Source organism: Kwoniella europaea, chromosome 1 (genome assembly GCF_036810445.1).
Source record: "Kwoniella europaea PYCC6329 chromosome 1, complete sequence".
NCBI classification, from domain to species: Eukaryota; Fungi; Basidiomycota; class Tremellomycetes; order Tremellales; family Cryptococcaceae; genus Kwoniella; species Kwoniella europaea.
In genome coordinates this window covers 8,013,221-8,029,728 of record NC_089487.1, presented here as the reverse complement: position 1 = coordinate 8,029,728, position 16,508 = coordinate 8,013,221, and the positions used below count along the sequence as shown (strand labels likewise).

Here is a 16,508-nt window from a genome sequence, read left to right as displayed (position 1 = left end):
TTACGTAACTGTGGGAAATCGACACCATCTCAGTACGACCTGTCGAATAACTGAACTAACAACTTGGTTAAACTCGCATTCATCTCGTTATTTTCACCATTCTTTATATCTTGACAACACCCAAAAAATCCCACAATCTCCCTTCAATTAGACTAATTGAGCAAGAGCTCAAGCGGTTATATCTTCAAAATGGCACGAAATCAAGAAAAAGCTCAATCGATGTTATATCGATTCCGGGAGCAGCAGGCTATCGAGATGGGGATGGGTAATCGTATAAAGGGAGATAGGAGACCTAGGATGGCAAGTAGCGTTAGTAGTCTGAGGGAATGTGAGAGGTGGAGAGGTGATATTATGAGGGATATCAATAGGAAAGTGGGGAAAATTCAAGATGGTGAGTGCCGGGCTGTTCTATCTGTCGTCAAAAGAAGAGGAACGATGTATATACATGATGAAAATCGAACTACTGTATCATATGGTGTGGTAGATTGGTCAACCAGGATATATACTGTCTGCTGTATCTTTCATGGATAACTGATTAGGTATACTGACCATTTTACCCCACCGCTTTATTTAGTTTCTTTGACAGACTACGAGATCCGAGATCTGAACGACGAAATCAACGCCCTATTCAGGGAGAAGAGACATTGGGAGAATCAAATTGTTAATCTTGGAGGAGCGAATTACAAGAGAGGGAATGTTGCCATGACGGATGATCAAGGGAGGGAAGTACCTGGTACGAGGGGATATAAGTGAGTTGTAGCTTTTCATTTGCTACTGAATAGGAGAGGGATCAAGAAGAAGGAATACCGTTGGAAGAAACTGATCGAAGAATGATGGTGGTGTCGGCCATCGGTTCCTCTTTCAGAGCGCAGTAAACTTAGAATATGCATACTAATCATGCTTTTCGAACATATAGATATTTCGGAAGAGCAAAGGAGTTACCAGGTGTGAAAGAATTATTTGAAAGGGGAGGTGAGCATCTGTTCTAAGCTATGACTATAACCCATCTTTAACCTATCATGGAAGTTGATGCTGACTTGACCTGATTCTACTTGGCAGCCACCCAAGCTACCGAAGAGTCAGCGCGAAATGCCTCGTTCCAGATGTTCAGACATCAGGGTCCGGCATATTATGGTGATGAGGATGAGATGGATCCAAAGTTGGTAGAGGAAGAGGACGAACTGGCCAGGCAGGGTAAGTGGGATTCCCCTAAAACCTCCTATCATAGAGAGCAGTCCTGATCTTATGCAACACCGGGAAAACAACAGAGAATTTAAGCTGATGGTCTTTTCTTATTTTAATCCATTTCGCAGAATGGGACGCATCGGCATTGGCGTCAGCCAAACTATTAGATGTTGACTCCTCAATTGACCTACCCGCTTATCCAATCTCATCTGCTCCTTCTACTACGATCGTTCAGAATCAGAATGGTTCATCGTCAAGTAAGAGAAAGGTACCCACTGAAACAGAAGAGCCTTTGGGTGAACATGGTGAGGCAATCGAAGTGGACGGCGAAACCGAAGTCGATGGAGAACAATCGAAGAAATCCAAAACTACTAATACCACTACCAATGGCGAATTACCACCCAATGTATTGCCCGCACAATCAATAGACGAAGCTATGAAATCTGCTCAATCGGCTGCATTGTCGTTCTTAAATGTTCTAGATCCAAAGGCATTGCAATTCCCTGTTGTACCTACCCCGCAGGAGATGGAGGGGGTTCTATTGGAAGTAAGGAAGAAAGCTCTGAGGGAGGAGTATGGTGTGTAATTGCACAGTGGAGGATATCGTCAGAGGCTATCATGATAGGTACAGATAGGTAGATCGATAAGTATATGATATGAAGGCTAAATGACTTGCAGCACATGTATGATATTATATATCCGAATCAGAGTCAATGTAATGCTCCATCTGCTGAATGAGCGATTTGGTATTTCCATACGATAGGTGCATTCCATATACCTGCTTGGCTTAGGGTGTAGAACAGATTCTGATATTGGTAAGATCAGCTTATACAAGTCTTGAAATCTACAATCCAAGATCGCAGACAAACACTGTAAACTTCGAACACCAGCTCTCACTACTTAAAACTTAAATAGTATGAAAATGCATATACAGGTATAAAGATAACAGTCTAAATAATAGTCCATATATGTTAGGAATAAGGGAAGATCCAATGCAGGGTTGTAGTGATAGTCTGGTTCGTTAGTCGTCAAGGAAAAAGAAAAACTAGGTACTTGGCTTTACTCTATTTTATAAGGAATCTACGTAATGTAAAACTGAAAATTGTAGGATACATTTCAGTCCATTTAAAAGAGAGCGACAATAGCACCCAAAGCAGCGAAGACGACAGCAGGAACAGCAACCATGCCATTTGGAAGAGCACCGGAGTTGGCACCGGTGGATGATGCAGAGGCTGAAGATCCAGAGGCTGAACCGGAAGCTGAACCAGAAGAAGCGGGAGCAGAGGCTTTGGAGGTAGCTGAGCCAGAAGCAGCTGATCCAGATGCTGAACCAGTGACGGTCGAAGTAGCGGCGGTGGCGGTGGCGGTAGTTTGAGAGGCACCTGAAGCAGCGGAAGTAGAAGCTCCGGAAGCACCTGAAGCGGAAGAAGCACTAGAGGCAGCACCGGAAGAAGCTGCGCTAGCTCCAGAGGCAGTAGCTGAGGATGAGCCGGAGGCGGAAGAGCCGTTCAAACATGAGTCGGAACCGGATTGGATAGTGACAGGGGACTGGGAAAAGGAAAGTTACAGACGAAAAAAGTCAGTGAAAACGAAACTTGTTTTCAGACCTTTACCGAGAACAGCAATGGACGAAATCGATCAGGAAAGAACATACTGAGTACTGGATCGCTCCTGTACTGTCCGTAAGCTTGATGGTGATCTCTGTGTTCGCAGCGATGTCTACAGTCCATGTCAAGGAGTTTCCTGACTCGTTATCGTTGATGGTCTCGAGGGCGGCAGCGGATGGTTGACCACCGGGGATAACGGAGCTATTGTGTGTAATTTATCGATTCCAGGACCAGATTGAGGAGGATAAGGAAGAGAAGATCGACGTTAATCAGTATCAAGGTACCATCATGATGTTATATGCACGTAATGGGGGCGTAAGGAAGGAGAAAGCGAATAGAAGTCAAGAGAGCTGCCACGGTGGAAGAAGATTCCTGCCACGTGACAGAATACAATAGTCATCCCACGCGGCGCCTTCCGCTCAGGCTCTCGTTCTCTTGTTCTCGATAACTCGATGACGAAGACAATGTTACTCACATAATGTAAGGTCCAGTACCACCGGTCCATGAGATGGCAGCGGGTTCTGTAAGGGTAAGACAACGTCAGTACGTGAAGACTTGGATACTCGTGATTTTGCAGATACCCACGACATTGGACGAGCGATGCCTATGGAGTGTGATTCCATGTAGGATGATCGCGATAGAGGTAGTAGTAAAGAAAATGGGATTAGGATGTGGTACGACAGATATGAATATGATCATCTGTCAGCTTCTATATGTTATACGTCCTGTACGATTTCGATGATGCTCCTCAATCTGGGAGATCGAAAGTGGCTAGGATGTGAGGTGAGAAAAGGAAAATCCAGCTTACAGGAGTGTTGACGGTGATATCACCCGAGGTTTGTTGGGCGACAGCAGCACCGAGAAGGGCAACGGTAGAAACGGCAGTAGCGGTGAATCTCATTTTTGCTAGGTTTGCTTTATTTGTTTATTGATTAATCCGTTGATATGATAAAGCGGTAAAGTAGATTGTACTTGTACTTGTACTTGATTATAAGTTAAACGTGAGAGAGTGTAGGTTGTTATGGATAAAGGATATATATTTGGATAATTTGAGAGAGAGGGGGGGAAATGAAAGAAGAAGAAAGGAGGAGAGTGGTATTTATTCGAAAAGCTATGTTCGCAGTTTAGTTGTCAAGTCAACAAAAGTGAGTGCTTCATGGGTCAAAGGCTAGACTGGTAGACAGGGCGAAATGAAGGGATCCATGAGACTACAAATCTACAAGATAGTCCCTAGCGTCCTTCTATCGAAATCAATAATCGAATTATCCTGAAAATTATGAAGAGATTTGGTTGACGATGACGCATTGACATGACATGGAATTCCAAACCAACCGAACAACAACCACACCAAGGACAACGCCTTTGGTCCGCTTGGTTCGTCCACACGTCCCACTTGTTCACAGCCTCTTTCTCACATCTCATCTCATCGCCTTTGAGAAAGGGGGCCGATGACCGCCGATCATTACTGCCCATGCCTATCTATGTCTGAGAGATTGACTGCTGTAAGAGCCAAGCAAGTTGATCATCTCTTCGTCTAAAAAGGCATAAACAAGCTGAAACGAGGTTTGGATTAAACATAACATTCACGGATATCTAGTCGTTTTAGTGTGGTCGGTGATGGAGGGTGACGTTGTTTCATGATTACCCCTTACTGCGCAACTACACTACACACATATTGCTTGTGTCCTTCGATACACGCTAAGATCACCTTTAGCTTGCTTTGGGCGTTCTCATGCCAAAGGGTGCATTTGAATCCGCCAACACGTGCTAAACACGGTTTGTGGTCCCTGTGTAAGGTATGACGTGGATATACGTCAACGTCTGGAAAAAGGGGATCTCCCTTATCACTCTACGAGAATGCTTTTTTTACCAATTCAAACCAAAACCAATTCGTTGAGCGGTTATCTCGAATTATCCGTTGAGTTGAGCTGTCAAAGTGAGATGCGATAACAAAAGAAAAGAAAACGCCACATGGATATTTCTCTATTTCCCCCATACACTGACTGACTTTTTCGCTTTTTCTCCTTTTCCTTCTCTCTTCTCCTCTTTCAACCCCTTTTGAGTATTCAAAAAACCACCACACTCTTTTTTACGAAAGTTAAGAAGGGAAGTAAGAATAGTAAGATCGTGGAGGGTCTTGTTTAGTTGTTTTTTACAAGTGTAGAATTTTTTGTTGAAAACGTGAGTCCGTCTCATTTCCAAGATGAAATGGGGAAGGAATTTCGGCTGATAAATGGTCATTCATCTTGTAGGGTCATCATGTTGTATGTCCAAAATACATTTACATTCCATGCATCCTTTCATTTTTCCCAACTAACTTGTGATGAAATGAAGCGGTCAACGAGGTGGAGCTGCTACCATCCCAGGTTCAAGACAAGGTTGTTTCAAGTGAGCTATGAATCGTTGCTGGCGCTTATCTCAAATGTTTATCTGTATTGACTTTACTCGACTTGATATAGATGTGGAAACCGTGTGTATCTCATCTCCTCATCTTCATCAGTGAATCTGGGTTTAGTCTGATCAGATGCCATCGATAGTTGGTCACATTGCCGAGAACTGTCAAGCTCCCGGTAGACTCTGCTACAACTGCAGGTGAGTTATTTAGTACCTCTTTCTGACCTATGGCTGACAATCACTCACAGAGAACCAGGCCACGAATCAACCGCCTGTCCTCAACCTAGATCTACCGATGGTAAACAATGTTACGCCTGTGGTGGTGTTGGTGAGTTGATGAAATATTTTCGCTGATCTTACATCCCTACTTCACTTACTGGCGCCCTTACTGCCTTTCTATCCCCTCCTGCCTCATCGCTGATGTATTTTTGTTGGATATCTAGGTCACGTCAAATCCGACTGTCCTTCCTTGAGAGGTAACTTTGGTGGACCAGGTCAAAAATGTTTCAAATGTGGACGAGGTGGTGAGTGCGGTATCACATACTTGCTAGGATACTTTATGCCATCTTTTTTGACTGGGGTAATGACTTCTGTTTGAATTTTCATAGGCCACATCGCCAGAGACTGCAGAACTCCTCAATTCGGTGGATTCAGAGGACGAGGTGGTTTCAACGGTGGTTTCGGTGGTAGACCCAGACCCCCTCCTCAAAACGCTGATGGTACCCCTGTCAAGTGCTAGTAAGTTTCAGAGAAACCCCTTAACTCGGTCTCAATGCTGATGTTGGGATATTGGGGTATAGCCGATGTAACGGTGAGAACCACTTGGCCAGAGACTGTCTCGCTCCAAGAGACGAGGCTGCCATCCTCGCTTCTAAGAAATGTTACAAGTGTCAAGAGACCGGTCACATCGCCAAGTAAGTTCATTTCACTTGACTCTAACTAATTGTCATCTGAATTGGTACTGATATTCCGTTCGTTCTTGTAGGGATTGTCCCAAGGCTGAAGAACTCCCTGTCGCCGAATAAAGTGGATTAGGAATAGGATGATGTAAGGGAAATGTGTTATATCCATAACTTGTCAATAGCATGTTATTGTATAACCTATCCTGAAATGTACATGTCCTCCTTCCAAACCGCATAATGTTTGCAAGGTGACATATTTCATTTGCATTGCGATGTTCTACTATTATCTGGAGTGTAATTCGAAATTATACATCGTTAAGAGGGATTGGGTGAGGAAGAAGTTATAGACCGGGTGTTAGACAAAGTCATTTTGCTGAAGTATACACTCCCCACCTTGCAGCAAAAAGGATTCGAAGTCACTCCGGTGGGTGGTGTATCATCTAACGCCGAGAGGTCTACTGGACTCACATGTTTTCGTCATTTCTGATCAGGTTTTGGAGTGATAATAGCGGGTTCAGGTTTGGGTCTAGCGATGGTAGGATCCGGTCTGGGTGATGTGGTCCCTACGGCTGAGTTGCTGGTTGATGATGACATCGAATGGTTTGTATTTGAGGTATGAGAAGAATTTTGTGATCGCTGTTGGACCAACTTTGGCTGTCAGAATGATAGATTATCTCCTACTTATTTAAAGTATAAAGGTAGTTGGTACCGACATGCGTTCAATTCATCACGATTGGAAATGTAAGATGGAAAAGCCTAATTGATGCGAAAGAACGTTAGAAACCCGAAACTTCGAGGAGCCCATTCAAATTAAAAAACGATTCTGAGAAGAAGAGAAAAAGCACGACTTTCCAGCGACATTGTTTACTCTATAATGCGATCAGATTTAGCAAAGGTTCGTGTACTGTGTGCGTGGATCATGCATGTACGATATACATAAGAGGAAGATTAATTCGATTATAAACATCCTTATTGTACGACCAGCATACGAGAATACCATTATGTATCTAACCTGATTCGAGATTTCTTGATGGGTATACTTTTTTTACAATACACATATTTTCTTACAAACTCAGGTACACTGTACAATATGTCTTCTTCTTCGTTATGCATGTGTGTAGGATATCACTTTGGGTTTTGTCAATGGTATACAGTATTCGAGCTATGCATCATGGGTCAGTGGTCATTTCAATAATACAGTATGCTGTACCATGTATTGAACATAGTCGCGGTAACTCACGGCATATATCTGGAATATGGATTAGCGAAAGGATGACCTGGAGGTAAACCTCTAGGTTCGAACGATTGAGTTGGGAACTGATAAGGACGAAGTTGAGGTGGTGTATCGTGATCGTATCTAGCGGTGGAAGGTGGGTAGGCATGATGCTGTTGGTGATGGTATGTGGAAGGATATGGTTGGTGAGATTGTGATGGAATGGGTACGGGTTCAGAGATCATTCGTGGACTATCCAGTATCCACATTGATCAGATCAATAATTGTAATCAGTGTAAATTGGATGAACTCACTCGATATGTCTAGAAGAGAAACAGCCCATCTCTATATTCGCTATTCAAAGCGGCGTCAATACTCTTATCGAAGTTGGTTGTACTGTACATGATAGAACATTCAGGCGAAAGTGATTTATATTCATCATCAGCATACACATATAAGTTTAACTCGAATTTGACGTTTTTGGGTGGCAAAACTTCTTTAACGGATGATGAAACATAAGTAATCCATACCCCCAAAACCCCCTCTCCGAAGCCATCACCATCAATGCTGTAAACAGTTGTATCATTTCATCACCGCCCTGGACCAGTGTAAGTAAGAGCTAGAAACCCACAATTTGATGGTAGAGTATTACGTCTCTTCATCTCTTATTTCTTATGTTCGTGTGTGTCGATAGAATGATCTGCACGTTTCGGGCTCTTAGCTCCGACATCCAAAGGACAAGGTGAGACTTTATCATCAAATACTAAAGGAAGGGGTTAGAATGAAAACTTTGTTCACCCTTTTACCGGACATGTGGAACTGATACAGGGTACAGTATAGGTTGATGTTGTGATCGATCTGGTCAGTGCTGTGACGATGAGGGTGAAACGGCATTAAATTGATGTCAGATGAAGTGCATGGGTAGCATCAGCCGTGATTATATGGTATCTGATGAGATCAAGTTATAAAATGGTATCATCCCTCAAGTACAGATTGAATAGCCTGATGACGGCACGGTGTGTACTCTCTCTCATCACTGCCACAATACTGCAAATGTCATCCGGAAAATGGAGGATTGCAGTTATCCAAACAAGTTGTGTAGACATGAGTTAGGAACTGTATGACACTTCTGAGAGGTATTTACCGTCTCTAGAACGAAGCATGGCCATGTGGGACAACTGTCCATTGTAATGCCAATCTACAGACCGTGAATTGGATACTGTTAGCGCTGTACTTTGTGAGGCAAGGAGCTCTGTTAAATGTCATGAGCTCACCGAGGCGAATGGTACGACCTGATAGGTCCCCTTACACCGCCTCCATATTCTCTGTGTATGAATACATGTAGATCCAAGATGAAACAACAATTCCCTCTTGCCTATCCTCCCGACTCGTGTGTTTATATACACACTCGTTGTTTGGGTGTTTGAGGTAACGATGAACATCGCACAGACAAGCAGGCCGCCTTCAAGGGTTTCAAGTCTGTGCTCTTTCCTTCTGCCATCCTCGTTTCCTCCTCTGGGCCTTTGTTCAACGGCACGGCTTCACCTTTTGATTGCTGGGGGAAAGGGATGGGTTGGGTTTATTTAGTTGGCGGTAATGATCAATGGGATTCCTTCATTCCAGTGTTAGTCTACTTCTGTTGACGGCAGTCTAGTTCTGGTAACATCTTACTGTGGATCGAAAACAGAAGCTGTGATCTAATTTATTATTGAGCATGAAAGGAATAATAATAGGATCACTTGATATGATGATCTTGATCCCCTGATCTTTCATCTTCTCATTAAACTAACCTTATCTCTCATTATCATTAGTCAATTGGTCGTCATCCGTCATACAATTGAGGGTCTTACAATAACCCTGTGATTGACTCTCAATATTGTTCGGCTCAGATCACAAAGTGAACAGTGAGTATGGGTATTTGAGATCGTGTGCTTGTTTATCTTCTTCTTTGGCATCCTTATCTCTTCCTTGTTTGTGCACGACTCTTATCGGCTCTTCTCTCCCTTCCTCGACTCTGTTTGATGTACGTATGCACCAATGACTGACTGATGTTTCATATCGCGGACTATAGAAAGCCAAACGGGATCTTGTCTCCAAAATAATATCAACATATTGAGCTATCCCATCCATTGGAGGTATGTATCGCTCTCACCGACCGAATTACCCTTCAAAGTTCCCGGCTCTCCCACGAGGTACATCCACTAATGTCATGGCGCCGCCAGTGTCCGTAACTCGTGACAGTCTCATATCGTCATCGTCCGATCTGAACTGATCCTCCCCAAGACCAAACATCAGACAAGACGTACATCCTGTGAGTGGGATTAGGAGTATGCATCTCAACATGACGATGATATACTGATGTTGTTTACGTTTCTTCTTTGTGATCTGCATTACTTTTACATGCTCGGTTCGCTTTGTTTACTCTTTCAAGCATAGTGGTATAATCGGAATATAAAACGTGTTGGTTAGAGGGTAACTAACACCTGATAGTCATCCCTACTCGAGTATTATCCCATCATCCCTTACGCGTCTTATGGCATATCCCCACTACTCTCCATCCGACACGCGATAATATTTTGACAATCAAGACCCTCATTCTCATCATACCATCATCCTTAAATCCTTGAATCAATCCTTGATCTAATCTGGGGTTCGCTCAAATTACGTTACGACACATATGTACATCTCTTGAACTTGAACTTCGATATCAATTTTCACTTACTCAAGCATACATATATACAGAAGAGGAGCAAACAGTGGTAACGCACGTACGCAGCTGTAGAAGCCATCAACCAGCTTCCAAATCAACAGTGTATAACAACATCGCCCTCGACTATTTCCTTCCTTCGCTTCGTTCCCATCCACCCTCCCTCGCAGCTTCACCAACTCCGACCCAACCCTTAAATCTAGGATTCCGAAACTCACCTTTAGGGAGAGTGAAATCAATAAAGTACATCCTGGATCAGGTTTCAACCCCATATCCTAATACCCATCAGTCCAACTATATAAGATTATCTACGACTGATAATCGGTGCTACTGTAAATCGCAAAGTCAAGTCTGGAACTCGCTATATCCTAGTCCTTATCCAACCGAATCTCATAGCTTGATTTGACTGGAACAGCTAAGAAGAATCTATTCGAAACTTCGGTATTTTACAATATCCAACGTCATTCGGTAACAAGAAACGGTTTAAACCGCAATTCCCATTTTTGCTTGCGCAAATTTCGTTCCTCTACTTCCTCCCTCTTCCTCAGCTCTCGGCGTCCAACTCATCGAGATACCACCCGTTGATGGTATCAAAGTAGATTGCATCAGGAAGAGCAAAGTAAAAGAACGCACGGAAGAGCAATAGTGGTGGAGTAACCTAGTAAGGAAGGGATCTACGGGTGACTTGTGCTTCTTCCTTTAGAAAGAGAGGGCAAAAAAGGGTTTTTATTCTCTCATTCCTATTCAAATATGTGAGTCTCATTCGAAAGCTTGTCTTGTCGAGAACAGATTGTATTGTCATACAGGTCCAACCCATTCAATCTCTGATGTGTGCTGTCGTACTTTTGTACCTTGTGCATTGACTTGTATTCAACTTTAACATCCTTGTCGATCACCTATTTCACTCTTATTCCAATTTAGCCCGAGTCATATCATTCCTTCTTCTTTTCCCCCTTTCCAAAACATCTCAGCCTTCTCTCTTCCTCTTACTTTATGTCCCTCATCATACAGCATAGCTGTAGCTGAAGCTAACGACGGTCGCAATTACAATCCTTCAATCCCCACCCCATCCCTCATCCCTCTTCATCATTTCCTGCTCGATACCCTCTGATCAACTTGGCCCCATATCTCTAAACGACTGCCTGCAGTCATATCACGTATACGACATCATTGACGACATCTAATGAAGCAGTAATATATCTAGTACTGGAAGGACCTCAAGCATCGTTTATCTTTTGGTCTGTGCACAGCTGTGAGTGTTGCTCGACAACGGCCATCTATCATCACCGAGTGTCGCAGCTCTCTGATGCTGTTCATCCAGATCACTGCAGAACCTTCTTCGATTGAACAGGTTAGTCTTTCAATACTTGTTTACTTCCTCTCTACGCCACACTGTCATCATCATCAATCGATCAATGATCAGTTGTTGATGTCCGTCCTTCCTTCCTCGGTTCTTCCGCATTTCTCTGTGAAGTGGAAAAATCCAGACCTGACGCTTTTGAACCATCCTCAGCTCGGACCATCATCATTCTCCTGATCACCCTGAAACTGAAACTGAACCTGAAAGTGAAATTTCGAAGAGCAAGTTGAACAACCCTTGCCATATCCTGTGCTTTTCAATAGGTCAACAGGAAACATCACCTCAACGACGACGTCAAAAGTAATCGTAAGTTGATATTTCATCAGATCAGCAACTCGACTGTGAACCCCAAAAATTTGATCAAATCTCTTTCTCTACCATTCCCACCCTCTATTGCCTGTTGACAGCTGGACTGACCAAATTGTATCATGTATCGCTCTTCTACCATCTCAACATGTTCGACTACAACGCTCAACTCACATCGTCGCTCTCGCTCGTCCACCATCTGCCTTGGATCTCCATTCGAACTGGAATCTCCTACTTGGATCAACAACCACTCCTTTCCCCCTCGTCGACGAATCATGTCTCTCCCTCGTCCTCGTCCTACCGCTCGTTCCCCTCCTCCAATGGACTATCCACCCATAGGCGACATGCCTGCTTTGCCCACTCCTTTACCACCTACACCAATACATTCACCGGCACTACAAAGTCAAGAACTGAAGACGATGACGACTGAACAACCCGTCGCCGGTCCAAGCCGCGGCTGGCGACCCTACCCTACACCTCCTCGTCACGAACTCCCACCTACACCTCCCGTCAACGAAGATGATGACGAATCGCACGATCGAAGAGGCGCTTCCTCGATCAATTTTAACGAAACAAACATGCCCACAAGAAGGATACAGCCGACTAGACGTCCTGCAAGCGCATACCCTTCTCAGAACGACGATGCAAAGCCTCATATGCCATATAGAAAATACACCGACCCTACACCTCACCCCGGCAGGTATGATCAGCCGGCTCACCAACTCGACGTCGACCTTGATGCTTATTCAGCTACCGAATTTGATACAGAAGAGGGAATGGAAGAGAGAGAACCGACACTCAGTTTTGTCACCACCTCCACTGTAGACTCTACCGCCAGCACACCTTCCATGGGTATTACTTACGGATATAGAACAGATTCCAACGACGGGGATGGCAAAGTCAAGATACGTCAAACTGCCGGACGATCGCATGCTTATTCTTCAGCCGAGAGCTCAATGGCTTCAGGCGCTTATTCAGGATATGGTTATCCTGATCAGATATATAACCCTCATCCACCTCCTCTTCCTCATTTACCTAGTAACTACAATGAACATGTTGGATTGGGCATCTCCGCCGACTTCATTCAACGCAATCCACCGGTCGAAAGTCCTTCCAGCAACCCTCCACTCTCCCCCTCACATTCGTTCACTCATCGACCATGGAAAAGAGATATGGTGAATCGTCTGCGAAGCGGTTCAGCTTCTTCATCAATTTCGACTGCATCTTGCTCGACGACGGATTCCGGTCCTTCTTCGAGTAGGATACCACCGCCTGACAATGCCTTTGCGTACGCTTTTGAAGGGTTCAACTCACCTTGGCAACAGCCGCCTAGAGCAGAAGCGATAGCAATGGTAGATGAAGGAAGAGAAAACATCTTGAATGTAGAGAAAATCGAAGCTATGGGAGGATTCGGCGCATTGACTGTGGATATGATTGGATCGTTTGCTGGTAAGTAACGCTAAACCAAGGAAGTCTACGTTGCTGACCAATTGTATCAGGTGTTACACATCTGCTTTTACCATCTTGCGGATCGCACATCATATCGTTCTTACCGAGCTTGCTGGAAATCCTCGCACCTTCTCTGGTGGTTCTTGACATTTCGGATAACGATCTCTCATTCCTACCGGAAACTTTACAAAGCTGTACATCTCTTGAAGAGCTCAACGTTTCGAGAAATCCTCTTCGGCAGATACCAGCGTGGACGGGAGATTTGATCGCTTTGAGGGTACTAGCAATAGATGACTGTGGCCTGCAATCTTTGCCTGCGGAACTGGCACAACTAGGAGGATTACATACTTTGTGCGGTGAGTGAATCGATAACCCTCTTCGCGAGAGTACACTGACAATCTTTTGTAGCTCGTCGGAACAAACTTGTCTCTCTGCCCTCATGGCTTTGCTTGCTTGGTCACTTGGAGATGCTGCGAATCGACAATAATCCCTTTGCAGCAGAATGGCTCCCCATTGTCGCTCCTATCCTTGCTGGACCATCCAGACCTTCTGGGCCTAGCAGGAAAAACTCTCATCATCGTCATCTTTCCATCAACAACGGTATCAGATCACCTCCATCCATGGCTTCTTTGACCAGTTCTCTCACTGCGAGCTCGCTTCGAGATATTCCCATATCTTCCAGCAGTAATGGGGATCAACCCTGGGCCACGACTCCGAACTCTGCTGCTCAATCGGTATACCAACTTGATTCCATTGCGGAAGACCATCCTCATTCTGCGCCACCAACTGATCAAAGTTCGCAGTCGAAAGCCTTACGAAAAATGAGATCGGCTGGAGCTCTCCTGGGATCGAAGAATAATAGTCCTACTCAATCGACTTTCACCAATGCACCTTTGCCCGCGACCAACAACCTTGCTCCTGGCAATGCAAGTAAATTCGCAAGTCTTGGCTCAAGCGAAGGCCGTCGAGCTGCCAGTGCCATGGGCAATTATCAGAATGAGCAACCCCCCACCAACTCTCGACTTGCTGCGCCAGGTTTGACAACCAGTTCATCGACGAAGACCGGTAAATGGGGATTCTTGAGAAAGATGTCAATGCATCGACTGAAAGGTGATAAAGACAAAACAGCCTCCATGAATGCCTCTGCATCTGCCAACCTGAAATCGCTACCTCCTCCACCTTCTATGCCTCAACTACAACATAACAATACGGATCCAATTCCTACCCTGCCGTCTCGCCCTACCATCAACGGTACTAGATCTGCCATGACTCTCCCTACGAGAAGTGCTTTAGGTCCTGAAGCCGGCGAATTTGGTCAGATCTCCCTCGAATCCCCACCTGTATCGTCAGCGACTTTGCCAAATACCGGTCTTCCGACTTCTACCTCGTTATACAGTAATACAAGCGGTGCAATCCCAGCCAGAGGCAAAAGAAGAAGTTTCTTACCTATCGATCTTGGGCCTCCTTCCATCGAGATATCAATCCCCTTAACATCACCTTTCATCCCTCCTTTGACAGGCTTCGATAGTCTTGATCGACTGCCCTCAGCCACTTCGGAGGCTACTATCGCCACGATGACAGCATCCAACTCTCGATTAGACACCTCGTCAGGCATCATTGAAGATCGATACGCTCAAGGTCTTGAATCCATCAAGTCATACCTCAGAGATCTTTTCGACCTTTCTCGACCGCCTATCGAACCTTATGGTGGGTTTGAGGTAGTCGCTAGTCACGATGGGACTTGCGGAGCTTCATCTGCTCCTTCCGATAATCTTGGTTCTCCCATGACCGGTCAAAGTACATTCTCTACCGACGTCAGAAGAGCGAGACGACCTACTCTGGACAACCAGTCATCTCGAGCTACTTCAGTGGTGGAGAGTGAGCAAGATGGTGAACAGTCGTCCTTGTCCGGCAAGAAATTCAAAAACGATAAATCGAAACGAGCCAAGATCATTCGAGAGATATACGAAACTGAGAGAACTTACGTTAGAGGTCTTGGAGAATTGGTTTCAATTTATGTTCGACCATCTTGTCAACCTATCAACCCTAACAAGTCCAACGAAACCGTCGTTCCTGCATCCGAGAGGAAGATTGTATTTGGCGGTGTTGAGAGTATCTTGACCATTCATCGGGACAATTTCTTGCCTGCTTTGGAGAAAGCTGTTCGACCGCTACTTGAAGGACAGGATGACGATGAAGGTTCAATGTCAGCTTCGACCGCTCATAGTGTCGGAGAAGTGTTCAGAACCTATATCGCATATATGAAACAGTATTCCACCTATATAAACAATTTCGACAATGCCCTCTCAAGGATGAAGACTTGGTCTGCGCCTAGCTCAACGCCCAACACACCCGCTTTCTCGGCTAAAGGAGGCGCCTCACCTGGTATCTCCGCTGCGGCTGTATCGGTAGGAATGAGTGCGATCTCCTCGCTCTCCTCTGGACCTGACAGCGTACCCATCTCCGGATCCCAGATGACATCAAGTCAAAAGAAACGAGTCAAGACGTTCTTGAAGAGGTGTAAAGAGCACCCTAAACATTCGCAGATTAATTTGGAAAGTTATCTCTTGTTACCTATTCAGAGAGTTCCCAGGTATAAGCTTCTGGTGTGTTGACCCTAACTTTCGTGTCGAGTAATGCTGACGCCTCGATTTATAGCTCGAGGACCTTGCAATGTGTACCCCACCACGATCGGACGGTGTTAGAGATACTTTGGATGATGCCCTCAACGAGATTGCCTCCTTGGCATCCTTGATGAACGAGGAGAAACGAGAGGCCGATTCTCGATTACGATTACTCAGCTGGCAACAGCGTATATCCAAATCTGGACCATCACCTCTCGTCCAACCTCATCGAAGATTAATTTTGGAAGGACCGTTATCCTTGATCCGACTAGTGAAGAAAGCATCGGCTTTTGTTGAAACTGATTCTTCGACACCGACGACGGATGGAGATCAGACCTTGACATCAGCCTCAAAAGTGGTAGTCCCAGTAGAATATATCAAACCTGAATTAGTAGATAGACAAGTCATGCTTGTCCTCTGTTCTGATCTGATGGTTTTGGCTACTCAACGAAACGAAGGTTGGGAAGGGATGGTGGATCTTTTCAATGTGCTCAGAATGGCTACTTTGAGGGAACCGGCTAGTATCGTTCATGGAAACGTACTAAGAGTGGTTGATAATAAGGTGAGTTGTGGCATCCAGTTTCGTTCGCACAAGACTAGGCAATGAAAATGACTGATGTGATGTGATTCCAAAACTAGTCGATATACTATTTCAATGGAGCTTCGCATGATAATACTCTTCAGTGGTGTAGAGCTATCAACTCGGCTCGTAAGCGGTGATCATCACGATTGGTTTACTAGACCTGATGTAATTAGATTTT

At 44.7% G+C, this 16,508-nt stretch overlaps 6 protein-coding genes across 6 annotated transcripts; 3 read left to right on the top strand and 3 right to left on the bottom strand.

Annotated features, from left to right (window-relative positions):
• Nucleotides 1-189: 189 nt before the first annotated feature.
• V865_003042 (uncharacterized protein) lies at nt 190-1,771 on the top strand (the record flags this gene model as incomplete). Its single annotated transcript, XM_066226841.1, has 5 exons — nt 190-391; nt 575-749; nt 917-972; nt 1,060-1,194; nt 1,314-1,771. The coding sequence occupies 5 exons, from the start codon at nt 190-192 to the stop codon at nt 1,769-1,771; spliced, it is 1,026 nt and encodes a 341-aa protein (XP_066082938.1).
• Nucleotides 1,772-2,310: 539 nt separating this feature from the next.
• V865_003041 (uncharacterized protein) lies at nt 2,311-3,693 on the bottom strand (the record flags this gene model as incomplete). The annotated part of the gene is made up of 5 exons (XM_066226840.1): nt 2,311-2,733; nt 2,840-2,993; nt 3,268-3,313; nt 3,378-3,396; nt 3,601-3,693. 5 exons carry the CDS (start codon nt 3,691-3,693, stop codon nt 2,311-2,313), a joined length of 735 nt encoding a protein of 244 aa, XP_066082937.1.
• A 1,623-nt stretch (nt 3,694-5,316) lies between these two features.
• V865_003040 (uncharacterized protein) lies at nt 5,317-6,211 on the top strand (the record flags this gene model as incomplete). Its single annotated transcript, XM_066226839.1, has 6 exons — nt 5,317-5,384; nt 5,435-5,514; nt 5,630-5,710; nt 5,795-5,924; nt 5,987-6,100; nt 6,172-6,211. 6 exons carry the CDS (start codon nt 5,317-5,319, stop codon nt 6,209-6,211), a joined length of 513 nt encoding a protein of 170 aa, XP_066082936.1.
• A 354-nt stretch (nt 6,212-6,565) lies between these two features.
• On the bottom strand, nt 6,566-7,201 carry V865_003039 (uncharacterized protein; the record flags this gene model as incomplete). The annotated part of the gene is made up of 2 exons (XM_066226838.1): nt 6,566-6,742; nt 7,157-7,201. 2 exons carry the CDS (start codon nt 7,199-7,201, stop codon nt 6,566-6,568), a joined length of 222 nt encoding a protein of 73 aa, XP_066082935.1.
• Nucleotides 7,202-7,324: 123 nt separating this feature from the next.
• V865_003038 (uncharacterized protein) lies at nt 7,325-7,644 on the bottom strand (the record flags this gene model as incomplete). Its single annotated transcript, XM_066226837.1, has 2 exons — nt 7,325-7,553; nt 7,616-7,644. The coding sequence occupies 2 exons, from the start codon at nt 7,642-7,644 to the stop codon at nt 7,325-7,327; spliced, it is 258 nt and encodes an 85-aa protein (XP_066082934.1).
• A 4,374-nt stretch (nt 7,645-12,018) lies between these two features.
• On the top strand, nt 12,019-16,467 carry V865_003037 (uncharacterized protein; the record flags this gene model as incomplete). Its single annotated transcript, XM_066226836.1, has 5 exons — nt 12,019-13,123; nt 13,174-13,479; nt 13,532-15,729; nt 15,782-16,309; nt 16,387-16,467. The coding sequence occupies 5 exons, from the start codon at nt 12,019-12,021 to the stop codon at nt 16,465-16,467; spliced, it is 4,218 nt and encodes a 1,405-aa protein (XP_066082933.1).
• Between the last annotated feature and the right edge of the window lie 41 nt (nt 16,468-16,508).